Here is a 14,272-nt window from a genome sequence, read left to right as displayed (position 1 = left end):
GCCCCCACTTCTTTCTAGACTTACTACATTACCCATGTTGGATGTAACAAGATCAACCTGATAAGGAAAAGTAGTAAACTCGAAAACCTCCCCTATTGTCACTGAAGAGGAAGGTGAATCACCTAGGTATGATCCTTTATATTTTGATGAAACTGCTACACCTGTAACATCTTATTCAAATAATGTTGACACATATGTAAAAAACAATAAAATTGTTATAGTAACCAAGGATCCTCCATATCTGCAAATACTAGCTGAAACTAGGATGATTCCACAACCTGAATCTGATTTTCTCAAGGAGTTAAAAAATATACACATAAGGATTCCCTTGCTGCAAGCCATTAAGGATGTTCCCATCTATGCGAAAACAGTAAGAGACCTATGTGTTAAGAAACCTGGAAGGAAGCCCAAAGATCCTGTTACCATCCATGTGATGGGAAAATTGTTAGAACTAATGATTGGTCAACCTCTTTTGGCCAAATACAATGACCCGGGGAATCCTACAGTCACTGTTTATATTGATGGGAATCCCATTCCGAATACATTAATTGATTTAGGGGAAACAATCAATGTAATGACTAAAGAAATATTCACCACTTTAGGACTGCACGGGCTGAGACAAACACCTACAGTGCTAGAACTAGCAGATAGGTCACGTGTTAAACCTGAAGGAGTGGTAGAGGACATAGTCATCATAGTGGATTCCTGGAGGTATCCAACAGACTTTCTTATTTTGCAAACCAAATCAAATCTGGGGAGACAACCTTGATATTAGAAAGGCCTTGGTTGGCCACTGCAAATGCATTCACAGATTGTAGGTTGGGCTTTATGACGATTTCAAATGGTCAAGCCACAAAGAACCTCAACATTTATCCTCATGCGAAACCAAGTAAGGATTTGGAAAATCCCTTATGGGATGAATTTGAGCCTGAAACAAATCATTCTCAACCACTCCTCACTCTTGGCAAAGCCCAATATTTTAAGGATGAAACCAAGGATGATATTATCAATGGCTTTATCAGTAATTCCCTTGATGTTAATTCTATTGATGATTTAGGGGTAGAAGATACCTTGGATGACTTGAGTCTAGAACATATGAAAACAACCCCCATTCTCAAGAGAATTCTAGTCAAAATAGAGCCAAGCAAAAGTTTGAATATTAATCCTAATGTGACTCCCAAAAGGAACATGATGTTGTTACAGCTGTTACAGAGACATAAAAAGGCATTCGTATGGGATTACACAAATATGAAAGGCATTCACCCTAACGTGTGTACCCACCACGTCTACTTGAAGGAAATTTGCAATCCAGTTAGGCAACCACATCGACCCATGAACTCAACACTTAAAGAAGTAGTAAAAGAAGAACTGCAAAAGCTTCTAAATTCTAACCTCATTTATCCCATTTCCGACAACCAATAGGTATCTCCACTTGTTATTGTTCCTAAAAAGAACGACAAGTGGAGGATTTGTGTAGATTACAAAGAACTTAAAAAAGCCAATAAAAAGGACCATTTCCAATTGTCATTTATAGATCAGGTCCTTGACACCTTATCTGGAAAAAAATTCTTTTCATTTCTAGATGGGTTTAGTGGTTATAATCAGATACAGATTTCCCCAGAGGATCAGGATAAAACCACCTTTACTTGCCCTTGGGGGACTTTTGCATACAAAGTTCTCCCTTTTGGACTTTGTAATGTGCCAACAACCTTCCAAAGGGAAATATTGGGGATATTTGCAGATTTGCTAAATGACTATTTAGAAGTATTCATGGATGACTTTACACCTTATGGTGATGATTTTGAACCAGCATTAGCCAATCTCGAAAAAGTGCTAGAGCGATGTGAGCAAACTAATGTTGCTTTAAGCACTGAAAAATGTCACATGATGATGAATGAAGGAATTGTTCTTGGGCATTATATTTCTGCTACAGGAATAAAAGTAGACCCTACTAAGATAAAAGTAATTCTAAAAATTCCAACTCCCAAAACACAGAAGGAGGTACATAGTTTTTTGGGACATGCAGGGTATTACAAGAAGTTTATTGATTTTTTTCAAAGATTGTATATCCATTATTTTCTCTTCTTACTAAAGATATGGAATTTGTTTGGACAGGGAAATGTGAACATGCTTTTACCGAGTTAAAGAAGTGTGTATCAACAACCCCTATTTTGCAAGGACCGAACTGGGACTTTCTGTTTCACATAGCAACAAATGCATCTGATATTGTTGTGGGAGTTGTGTTAGGTCAAATAGAAGACAAGAAGCCATATGCCATCTACTACATCAACAAGAATCTGACTCCAGCAGATTTAAATTATACAGTTATAGAAAAAGAGTTTCTTGCAGTAGTGCATGCCATTAATAAATTTAGACACTACATTACAGGTTATCAAGTATTTGTGCACACTGACCACTCTGCCATTCATTTCTTAATGAATAAACATGTTACTAATGGTAGGGTTACACGTTGGTTGTTGTTGTTACAAGAATTTGATATAACAATCTTAGATAAACCTGGAAAAGATAATGTAGTGGTTGATTTTATTTCTAGGCTAACTGTCAATAGTGATTGCATGCTCGTTGAGGATTCTTTTCCAAATGAATATATTTTTGCTATTTCAACTCACTCACTGTGGTATGTAGACATAGCTAACTACCTTGCTGCAGGGAGATTTCCACAACATCTGCCCTCAAAAGAAAAGAAGAAGATTGTTCAACAGAGTGCAAGATACTCTTGGGTAGAGGGATACCTCTACTACACAGGGCCAGATCATCAGATCAGGTGTTGTGTGAGAGAGGATGAGATTTTTGACATCCTCAAAGCCTGCCATGAAGAACCTTATGGAGGACACTTTGCTGACAAAAGGACAAGGCATAAAGTGCTTTCAACATGATATTATTGGCTTAACATATTCCAAGATGCAAAGAAATTTGTGAAGGGATGTGACAATTGTTAGAGAATGGGTCAACCACTCTAGTCAGATGAAATGTCGTTACAACCTCAAATAGTCTTGGAACCATTTGAGAAGTGGGCCTTAGACTTTGTAGGACCAATTAATCCTTCATCTCAGTAGAAGTCCTACATTCTAGTCTGTACAGACTATGTCACAAAATGGGTTGAAGCAAAGGCACTAACCAGGGCAACTGAACAGGTTGTTTTAGATTTCTTATTTGAAGACATTTTTGTTCACTTTGGGGTACCTAGAGAAATAGTGCCAGATGGAGGACCAAAGTTCACATCTCATTTGATCCAGAGATTGGTTGAGAAATTCACGATTTGTCACAAAATTACTTCACCGTATCATCCCGAGGAAAATGGTCAAGTGGAGAGCACTAATAAGGTTATAGAAGGAATTCTCACTAAGATTGTATCCAGCCATCGGAGGAGTTGGGTTGATAAAATTCCAGAAGCACTATGGGAATATAGAAATACACGGAGAAATACTACTGGATTTTCACCATATGAATTGGTGTATGGTAAAAACCCATTATTTCCCATTGAGTTCGAAATAAAAACACTCAAAACAACATTGCAAGTGAACTTGGATTTGAATACAACTCAGAAACATCAGTTGAACCAGTTAAATGAACTAGATGAGAAGAGATTGGTTGCCATCCAACAACAAAGAGATAAGTGGCATGACAATTTTATGAAAAAAGAAGATGTTTCACAAAGACGATTGGGCTCTACTGTACGATTCACGATTCAAATACTTCAAGAGGAAGCTCTGCACCAGGTGGTTAGGTCCTTATGAGGTAGATACAATCTTTGACAATGGGACCATGAGATTAGTTACCATAGACAGTGCCAAAGTGCCATTGCTTGCCAATGGGCATTGTCTTCGGTTATATCATAAACCAACCTCAAAGGATTCATTTGTTAACATTGTCTCAGGATCTAATCTCCAAGTGATGAGAGCAGGGGAAAATTCTCCTGTGCTATCAAATTCTTAAATTCCAATAAGTGTAGCAGTTGAAAACCAACTTCTGTTGGCAACTCATACACCGAAAAGAGAGATAAAAATAATAATAAAAGAAAAAAATTGAAGAAAAAATATATATAAATAAATAATTATGCCTATGAAAACCTCTTGTCGGGCGCAGGTAGATAATTGTACCAGTTGAAAACCAATTTGTGGCAGATGATACACATTTTTCCTTCTAAGAATTTTTGTAACGGAATGACATCTAGGATACATCATGCTTTTCATAAGCCCGCTTTTATTTTCATTGTATTATTTGGAGAATTCTTTTGTAGGCACAAAATTGTAATGTCTCAAAGGAATACACTGTTATAATAAAGCATTGATGCGAACATTATTCAACCATCATGGATAAATTATTTTGCTATTACACCTATAACAGTCGGTCCGATGAAGTTTCAGTTGTCCGCTTCAATAATCACCATCACCATCACTCCACTGTCGGCATCAATCAAATCACCCTCCAATAAGCCATTCAAAAGAGGAATATTGTTTTCTTCTTTATTTAGTAATAATGGAAATTAATACATCATTTAGTTTCGACAACCATGGACGACCTTTGCATTTAAGTTGGGGGGGGGTGACAAAACATTTTGTGATCTGTGATATAACCCACTTTAAAGTGACAATACCCATTAATCATTACCGCACAACATGATTAATTACCTCATTAATTCTAACAATATCCAAGTCATATTTTCACACCTTTGAATTAATGATGAAATGATAACTCGCGTTGCACAACTTTCTGACTTGATATCCTCTCCTATCACCCTGATATCTGCCCCGACGTAGCTCTGCACCCTCATTGCACATACTTTTTAGGAATTGTGACGGTAAGTAGGCGTAAGTTCATAGTAATTGTGAAGGGTCCGTAAAAATGAAGGATGGGGTGAGTAGTGGTAAGGCATGAAACAAATTCCACAGAGGCTTTGGAAAAATGCTCGAAATCATATCAAATCTCCAGAGAAGCAGAGTGGATCGCATTCTTCGAGCGACTCATGGAGTCAGATGAAAATGTTGCTTTGGAATTTGTCCGAAATTTGAACAGGAATCAAACAGAGGTTAGAGGCCTAAAACTGGAGAATACAGAGGAAGTGGTTTCCACAGTAACAACACTTCAACCTAAAGGGAAGAGGTGGTTTAATCGGAAAATGAATGACCTAGCTCTTAAAGTTGAATTCTTGTAGGGAAAAGAACAATTGGTCAAGAAGGGAATAGGAATTGACCGCCTTTCCCTTCCTCAGCTATGGGATTATGTTTCCATGTTCATTATTAAGTACATTACATGTGAGGGGCGCTCGACGATAGTATTCAACTATAATTTTACGTTGCTGAGCCATCGTCGGCATGGGTAATTGGTCAATCTTCCCTATTTCCTGCTAGAAAATTTGAAACATATGGATGCAGCGGTAAAGGTAGCGTCGCATCCAGAGAAATACATTACCAATCATGGCCTCATAAAGTTGATCGTGATGGAAGCTCTGGAGCAACAAGGAAGAAGTTGGGAAAATTTTATCAGTGAAACTCCTACAGATGCTCTAGGGGAAGCTGATACAACTAAGGAGCAGGGACAGTCTTCGAGAGTTAGAGTCAAGAAAAGGTCACTTGAGAAACCGGTGGGTGGAAAAGTACCAAAGAAAAGGGTTAAGGTTGCTACTCAACTAGAACCCTCGTCATTGAAGAAGAAACCAGAGCCCTCGCCATCGAAGAAAAAAATAGAACCCTCACCATCAAAGAAGTATCCAGAACCCTCGCCACCATCCAAGAAGAGACCAGGTGAGAAAAAAGAACAAAAGGAGAAGTAGAAGAAGAGGAAACAAACCAAGCAGGAAGACGCTTCTTCACCTGGTAAGAACGAAACCCGAACCTTGCTGATAAAAATTGAGAAATTAGAAGCAAAAAATAAGAAATTAAAGCAACAACTAGGAGGTAAAAAATGAAAATGAAGGTTTCGGGTCTCGATACATTGGCCGAGGTTGTTGATAAATTAGGATCAGAAACCACCCAGGGGACTTTATGTATAGCATGTGCAGAAGGTTTGGCAACAACAGGGTATAAAATTTGCATTGCAGACACCATCTCAGAAGGAACCCAAACAGAACCATGGGAGGCTAACACACAAGAAATCGTTGACGATGCTGTTGATACACAAGAACCAATTGTTGAAATGGAGCACCCCATGAATTTTAACCTAGAAACCGTTACACAAAAACCTATCAACGATGTTGCTGATACGCAAGAACTAGCAGTTGAGACAAAGGTTTTTAAGGAAGAAGAGTTGAGATGTGTTCCACAAGAACCTGTCAATGAGGTTGCTGCTACACAAGAACCAACAACTAAGGAAAAACAACTCAAAACACGAGATGTTGTTGCACCCTCTACTGCTATTAAACATGAAATTTCACAGGACCCTGAAGCAGGGTGGCATTCAAAAAAATTGTTGTTAGTATCGAAACTGCAAAACTAGAAGCAAATGGAAGTTTCCCTTAAAAAGGGAATGATTTCTTTGGAAGAACATCATAAGGTTATTCATAACCTTAAGGATCAGTGGCTGAGGAATTGCTGACAGAAAATTTGATAAAGTGGGAAATGAGGAAAGATGAGATGGAGAAGGAAAAACAGAGACAACAACTACAACAAGAGGTCAAGAGGTTGACTGAAGAGAAAGGTAAAATGTATGAGTTATCCCTAAACCTTTTGGGTTGCAGGTCGCCATCTCCATCCTACCCGATCTTCTTGTGGGAAAAAAATTATTTTTTCCAATTGAAAGCTATTTATGAGAATAGACCCTACAAGAGAAATTCCACTAAAACTTTTTTAGAGGTATTTCGCTCATGCGATTTCGATGAGCAGAGTTTGTTATGTGAACTCTTTTTACATAATATATTTGTTGAGCATTCTAGTTTACAAATGGCTGTAAATATCGCCCCCTATGTTGGAGATTTGCAGCTACAGGATTTCATATCTTTTATGAGAAATCAAATTGATTGGCACCTTGCCACAAAATCATTTGTTGTGAATGAGGAAAAGGAAACCTTAATGGTAAGATCCGAACTTGGTATGGACACTACTATGAGGTGGGAATTCAAGAAGTTTCTCAGTAAACCTGCCATGATAGAATAATTGTCCCTCTATAAGAGAAGGGTTGTTGGGTTTTGTTTTAATATTCACGAACAATTGAAAAGTAGAGCATTGGTTGGGAGCTTGAAATGGTGGGAAGCTTGTAGTGACACATTATAAGCAGGCGATTCCTTTGGATACCCCAATTTCGTGATTGTTGTTACTCGAGTCCCTAAATATGTACGAATTGTCAAAATGATGGGAACTTTCTGGATGGGGCTCAAATTCAAGTTTCCTTTGATTTGGCTCCCGGTTGAGAAATACCAACCTCACTTCCACTTGAACATATATGATGAACGTTCCTAGACAACTCAGCTTCTGTCTACCCGGGGGTATAGGAAAGATGACGAAGACATTGTTGGTGCCTATGATTTCACAAGACTGCATCAACAACATGCCAGTGTCACAATAGCTGAGGACCCTGAAGATTCCGAAGAGTCTGCATGAGGACATGCAGTGGCTTCAGTTGGGGGGAGATGTTGGGTGAAATATTTAAGGATATTTCAGGCATCATTTTCCCTATTTTTGGCCATTTTCCCTATTTTTGGCCATTTTCCCTCATTTGAACCTACAATCTCCCTAGTACAATGTCACTCCCTCTAATAAAGAAGCAATCTTTTCTTTGATGTATTATTATGCTATTTTATGCTAAGTATTGAATGAAACGATGCTTTCTTTGGGATGACTAACTAGGGTATATTTGGAAGAGTTCTTTGAAATGTTTTTCTTTCAGGTATTTCCATAGCTACTGATAGCCATGGATGAATGGTTGTTGCTATTCCTTGCTGTTACACCTCGGGTTTGTCATTTTTTGTTGTACATAGTTCGAGTTGTTGTTACACCATGAAGCTGTTGTTACACCGCGAATTGTCAAGATTGTAGATGTTGTTTTCAAGGACAACTGTCAAGGGCCGCATAAACTAATTCCACGCAGTCAGTTAAGAAGATATGAGCATTTAAAATTGTTCCTAAAAGAAGAGTGGAGTAACCACAACAAAGATTTATTGAAACAACTTGTAACAATTTATATCTTTTTTTATGTTATCTTAATCAACGTGAGAATCGCAGATTCTCATGACTGATTTGTTTTCCTAATTTTGGGACCTTGTAAAGACTTTATAAGAAGATCTTAGTCTCATGTGAAGGGGATGAATAGAACAGAGACAATATCAAAATTTTGATCTTGTACTCTTCAACTATTTTGAATATAAGCATATCTGGTGATGTTACTACAATTTCTATGTTGAATTCTTAACTAAGTTTTCATTTTCTTCCTGCACCCTGCTAGGGAGGAAGGGCCCTCCTCTTTAGCAGGGATCACAATGTTGTTAGGATATTTATTTCTTTCATGTGTTAAGTGTGGATTTCTTATTATCGTTGTACATGTTCATTGTGGGATAGATACACTTTTTCTTCCAGATTTATTGTGTGTTGTTACACAGATTAATCAATTACATGTAATTTAAGTCCTGTTATATCTGTTAGATTTTAAGCTTTTGTGGTTGTCTTTTGGAAAATTGTGATTCGGATCATACACAGTATTGTGTGCATCTTGTGGATGGTTCGAATCCCAATGGGGATCCATCTGCAGGACATAAATTTTTTGAGTGATAGATTGAAGGAGGAGCTTACCGACCAGAACCAAATAAATACCTAATGCATAAAAACAAAAAGGCAACTAATTTCAAAAAACTAAACCTAAGCCTACATGAGAATAATTAATAGATTAAAATATTTAAATTATTATATTAAATGCAGTTGTTTTATTATTAAGTAATATTTAATAACAATTGCTTTTAATTTTATTTTCAAATATCAAAGATTTTAATTTATTTCCTAAATATTTTAATTTAAACGAAAGTTACAAACCCTCAAATTATCTATTCGTCCTGTTATATCTTTAGATGATAGTGTATGACACTCCTATTTTTAATCTGAAATTTTTATGAAGTGTGGATTCTTCCTTGCCAAGTGTATTTCATTTCTATAGTGTGCCTTTTAATTCATGCAAGTTTGTATTTCCATTCTGCAAGAGTATTTTAATTTTTGCAAGCGTGTTCAACAACATCTTCTCTGTTTTCCCCGACTGTTACATGTATTAACACAGATAGTGCAAACACCTTTGAAATAAAAAGACCTACCCTGGTTGATAATTAATGATTGTGGTTTAGTTACTTTAAGAAGTTATTAAATTGACCAAACAATCATGTTATACATGATTGATTTGTGTTGTTAATCCATGAATAATTGTTAAAGTGATAAAAAAGTGAAATTTGTGAAGAATTGTAGAATTTGGCCACACTAATGATTCACCCCCCCTCTTAATAATGTCTTTGTTTCCATTGTTTCTAACGCACCATGGATAATCATGGATAATTGAGGGAATTTAAATCTAATTTAATCAATCTCAAAAAGGAAATGAGGAGATTGAATATTGGAAAATGAATCTCATCTTTGTGGGGAAACAATAACCTCTTCAAATGTCATGGACATTGACACTGTGAATGGCATTCATACTTGGAACAACAAAATATGATACCAACAAACTGATTCCAGATTAGACACATTTTTAATATTCAAAACTCTAATGATTAAAGACCAATTCATGGAAGCGATAATCAATTTATAACTAATTTTCTGCCGCAATCATAAAACCAATTTCAGAAAGGTTTTGATTATACTAATTTTAGATAGAATGGAAGACCACATGTTTACGAATAAATTAATGAATGGAAATTTCAATTTAATTACCTCAAAAATTTTCTCCAACATTAGGATTTTGTTAGAAAGATGTGTTAGAAACAATGGAAACTATGACACTACTAAGAGGGCGGGTGAATCAGTAGTGTGACAAAATTATACAATTCTTTGCAAATTATAATTTTCAATCACTTTTGGAAATTATTCATGGATCGGCAACACAACTAAATCATGTAAAACATAACATCATAAACATCAAGCACATGAGAAACATATACATAAGACACCAATCTTTGTTTTATTACATGCTTCAACTTGATTACATCATTGCGTCACAAGCTACTACTTGTAGGTTTATCATTTGCTACTGAAAGGAACTTCTATCACTGCACATTTATTGGTCTTCACTGAAAGAGACTTTTTCCCCTGCTCGTTTATCAACCTCTGCTGAAAGGGACTGTTTCCCCTGCTCATTTTTCAGCTACTACTGATAGAAACTCTTGTCCCTAAACATTTACCAACACCTACTAGAAGGAGCTACAACCCTTGATCTCCAAGCATCCACTTAGTGGCCCTCTTGATTCATCTTTCATCCATTTTCAAACTAGAACCAATAGACCGGTTACCTGATAAACAAACAAATTTGCTCACTGCAACTGATAAACAAAGCCACCACACTAACACCTTCAACAATCCTTGATTACTGATCAATTCAAAATTAAACTTCAGCAATTTATCATTACTAAACACACCAAACTATATCATCATCATCAATCCTTTCACTAATCACCAATGCACTCTTTTCATCTCTAAAACACCTTTTAGATACCAAAAATGATTATTGATTCACCCTTTATGCATACCACCATTATGCATCACACTACACCAACAACCTCTCATCAACTGATCAACCTCTATGTTGTTGCTCAAATTTTTCTTTTAAATAATTCTTGATTGATATTTTTGGAATTGAAGCTTTACTTAATTTCATGCTTCTTCGATGCAAAAACTCTATATTTGTCATTCTTCTCTTCAACTACCTCTTATGTATGTCATCTACAAGGCTTCCAATACTTCTCTACTATTATGAACTCAATCTCTGAGTTTTTCTGCTCAAATTTGTTGTTCTTAATTTTATTAGAGTTTAACTGTAGTTTTAACTTGTTCTTCTGTTGGAATTTGATCTTTGCACGAATCTCTAATTTTTTCCTTTGTAAAAGTATCATAAAAATTGGACTATAGAAATTCACAATATTAATTGGAAGGACATGTTTGTGATGTGTGACATATGCGATGGTGTTTTTATCAAATCATTTTTTAGAACCAATAGAAGGAATCTAGTTTGGCATAAAAGTTGTATTCTCGCTCACATGGCTGATGGTATCCACCCTTTGAATTTGTTATGACCAAGAGCCAAACGGGAAACAGGTATGTGTTACTACAGGATCGTGGTTTAGAAGAAATGGATTTTTCATTTCTATCTATTGAAAGCAACCATGGATAAATAATTAACAATGAATAATTTTAATAATGTATTACAAACATTTTTTAGGAAGGATAATACCTTAAGGGATTGGAAATTTGTATCATGTCCTATTTGTAACAATAGAAGAATGAGAGATTGTTTTCTTGCCATGATCACCTCAACCTCTGCTATTGCCAATGTTGTGAATAGGGGGGTTTTTAGAACAAGAAGAGTAGTGACCTTGGCCTTGGATATGATCTTGACGACAATAGAATGACCCTTCAACTCTCCTTTCCAAGACATTGCAAAGAAAGTGTGCCCAAAATGTCCACACCCAACCTCGTATTTGACATCATACATTGATGAGAAATTCTTGTTGAAGCCAAAACTTTTATCCACAACATAAATGCATGCTTCTTCCATGCATAAACTCTATATTTTTTATTCTTCTGCTTCAACTAACTCTTATGTATGTCATCTACAAGTCTTCCAATACTTCTCTACTATTATGAACTCAATCTCTGAGTTTTTCTGCTCAAATTTGTTGTTTTGAATTTTATTAGAGTTTAACTACAGTTTTAACTTGTTCTTTTGTTGGACTTTGATCTTTGCACGAATCTCTAATTTTTTCCTTTGTAAAAGTATCATAAAAATTGGACTATAGAAATTCACAATTTTAATTGGAAGGACATGTTTGTGATGTGTGACATATGCGATGGTGTTTTTATCAAATCATTTTTTAGAACCAATAGAAGGAATCTAGTTTGGCATAAGAGTTGTATTCTCGCTCGTATGGCTGATGGTATCCACCGTTGGAATTTGTTACGACCAAGAGCCAAACGGGCAATAGGTATGTGTTACTACAGGACCGTGGTTTAGAAGAAATGCATTTTTCATTTCTATCTATTGAAAGGAACCATGGATAAATAATTAACAATGAATAATTTTAATAATGTATTACAAACATTTTTTAGGAAGGACAATACCTTAAGGGAATGGAAATTTGTATCATGTCATTTTTGTAACAATAGAAGAATGAGAGATTGTTTTCTTGCCATGATCACGTCAACCTTTGCTATCGCCAATGTTGTGAATAGGTGGGGTTTTAAAACAAAAAGAGTAGTGACCTTGGCCTTGGATATGATCTTGACGACGATAGACTGACCCTTCAACTCTCCTTTCTAAGATATTGCAAATCAAGTGTGCCCAAAATGTCCACACCCAACCTCGTATTTGAGATCATACTTTGATTGGAAATTCTTGTTGAAGCCAAAACTTTTATCCACAACATCTTCACTCTCAAACCTTGCAGGAATCACAACTTTGGGTTTTACAACAACATCTTTGCTCTCGCACGCTTCAGGAATCACAACTTTGGGCTTTACAACAACATCTTCGCTCTCACATGCTTCAAGAATCACAACTTCTTTGGGCTTTAGAGACCCTTTTTGTCTCACAAGAATAAATTTGATATGTTTTGCGAGGGACAAAAGAAGAAATGACCACTTGAATGTGTCACTCCATAAGCAATGAAATAATAATAAATGCAGTAACAATATGATAAATTCCCATAATTGGTGACACCCCATAATGCTTTGACACTTGTACTAACCATTCAAATGTTTGGATTACAACAACAAAAAAACCCATCTAGAATGAATGTCCTTCCGAAAAGAGATTAAGTAATTTTATTGGGTTTAGTAAATTCACATCAACTAAGCAAGTGAAGTGATGGTGGGAAGTGATTGAAGTACACAAATGCATATGAATACGACATCACCCATAACTGGCAGACACCCTATAATGCTCTGAAATTTATACTGACCATTCGAATGTTTGGATTACAACAATACAAAAAAATACGTTGAGAATAAGTCATTCAATGGGTTCAGTGAATTCACACCAACCAACCAAGTGAAGTGATGGCTGGAAGTAATTGAAGTACACAGATGCATATGAATATCACATCGTATTTGAATGGACAACGAATTGAAAAAGAAAATGCTTTTGACTTAGTTACCGGAGAATCCATAGTACGAACCATTTTTCCGTCAACGTTTCAAATCCCAACCGGGATCCACCATCAATACTTTATGAATGATGCACATACCAAGTTACTAACCATGCATCTTTATTTTAGTCTCGTGGTCCAAGAAATATCGGGGAGCACCACATTTTGTGTTTTGGATCCCTAATACATCGACGCAACAAAAGTCAACAATTAGTAAAAATCAATGCCAAGGTTAGCTTTCCAAACAGGGAAAATATTTTTGTACAAGCACAATAATCATAAAAATTAATCATATTGACATAATAATTTTAAAATTTTATTTATTTGAATATATTTTTCCTAATTTATTATAAAAAAAAAACTTAAAATATAAATTAAAATAAATGTATAAATTATTTTTTCATATATATATATATATATATATATATATATAGTGTGTTTTTTTTTTCTAGTTTAAGACTAACCTAAGTACCCACGGGGATTTGAACCAGTGACCTATCGCAAGGAGTGCCTTAACAGCGCACCCATTCACCGTCAATCCAAAGCCCCATGGGCATATATATATAGTGTGTTGATATTAAATAGAAAAATAATATATTTTTCATTAAGATAAATTTTGAGGATTAACACACTAGTTCATTTTTTTGATAGATGGTAACACTTATAGGCATAGTTTATTTTCTTAGTAGATAGTGACATTTTTATAAATAGTTTATTTTGGACTTTTCTGTGTTCAATCTCGTGGAGGTGAAAGTTTGATTTGTGTTATTTAAACTGGATTTTTTATTGTATATATGGATTCAACACCCTAAAAAATCCCTAGGGTACTTGAAATGTACAGGGGTTACCCATCAAGCTTGTGATTTCAATAAATTGCTGCCGATTTTAGAGAAATTAGACTAGCAAAACCTACTATAACTGGATTGACACTATGTGATTCATTTCACTAGTTTCAATCCCACTTCTTCACCCTTGTGAGCATCACCT

The 14,272-nt window shown here is 35.7% G+C and overlaps 1 protein-coding gene across 1 annotated transcript; it reads left to right on the top strand.

Annotated features, from left to right (window-relative positions):
• The first annotated feature begins 265 nt into the window (after positions 1-265).
• On the top strand, positions 266-769 carry LOC149196124 (uncharacterized). The gene has a single exon (XM_089408181.1). It carries the CDS (start codon positions 266-268, stop codon positions 767-769), a length of 504 nt encoding a protein of 167 aa, XP_089264307.1.
• The last annotated feature ends 13,503 nt before the right edge of the window (positions 770-14,272 follow it).

The sequence above is a fragment of the Pinus tabuliformis genome, chromosome 2_2 (assembly GCF_031772625.1).
Source record: "Pinus tabuliformis cultivar Carrire ecotype Pingquan chromosome 2_2, CPIR1, whole genome shotgun sequence".
NCBI lineage: Eukaryota > Viridiplantae > Streptophyta > Pinopsida > Pinales > Pinaceae > Pinus > Pinus tabuliformis.
This window is presented reverse-complemented; position numbering and strand designations above follow the sequence as displayed.

Excerpts from the sequence above, each read along its gene's own strand:
- LOC149196124 (XM_089408181.1), top strand. The coding sequence starts at position 266 with ATGATTCCACAACCTGAATCTGATTTTCTCAAGGAGTTAAAAAATATA.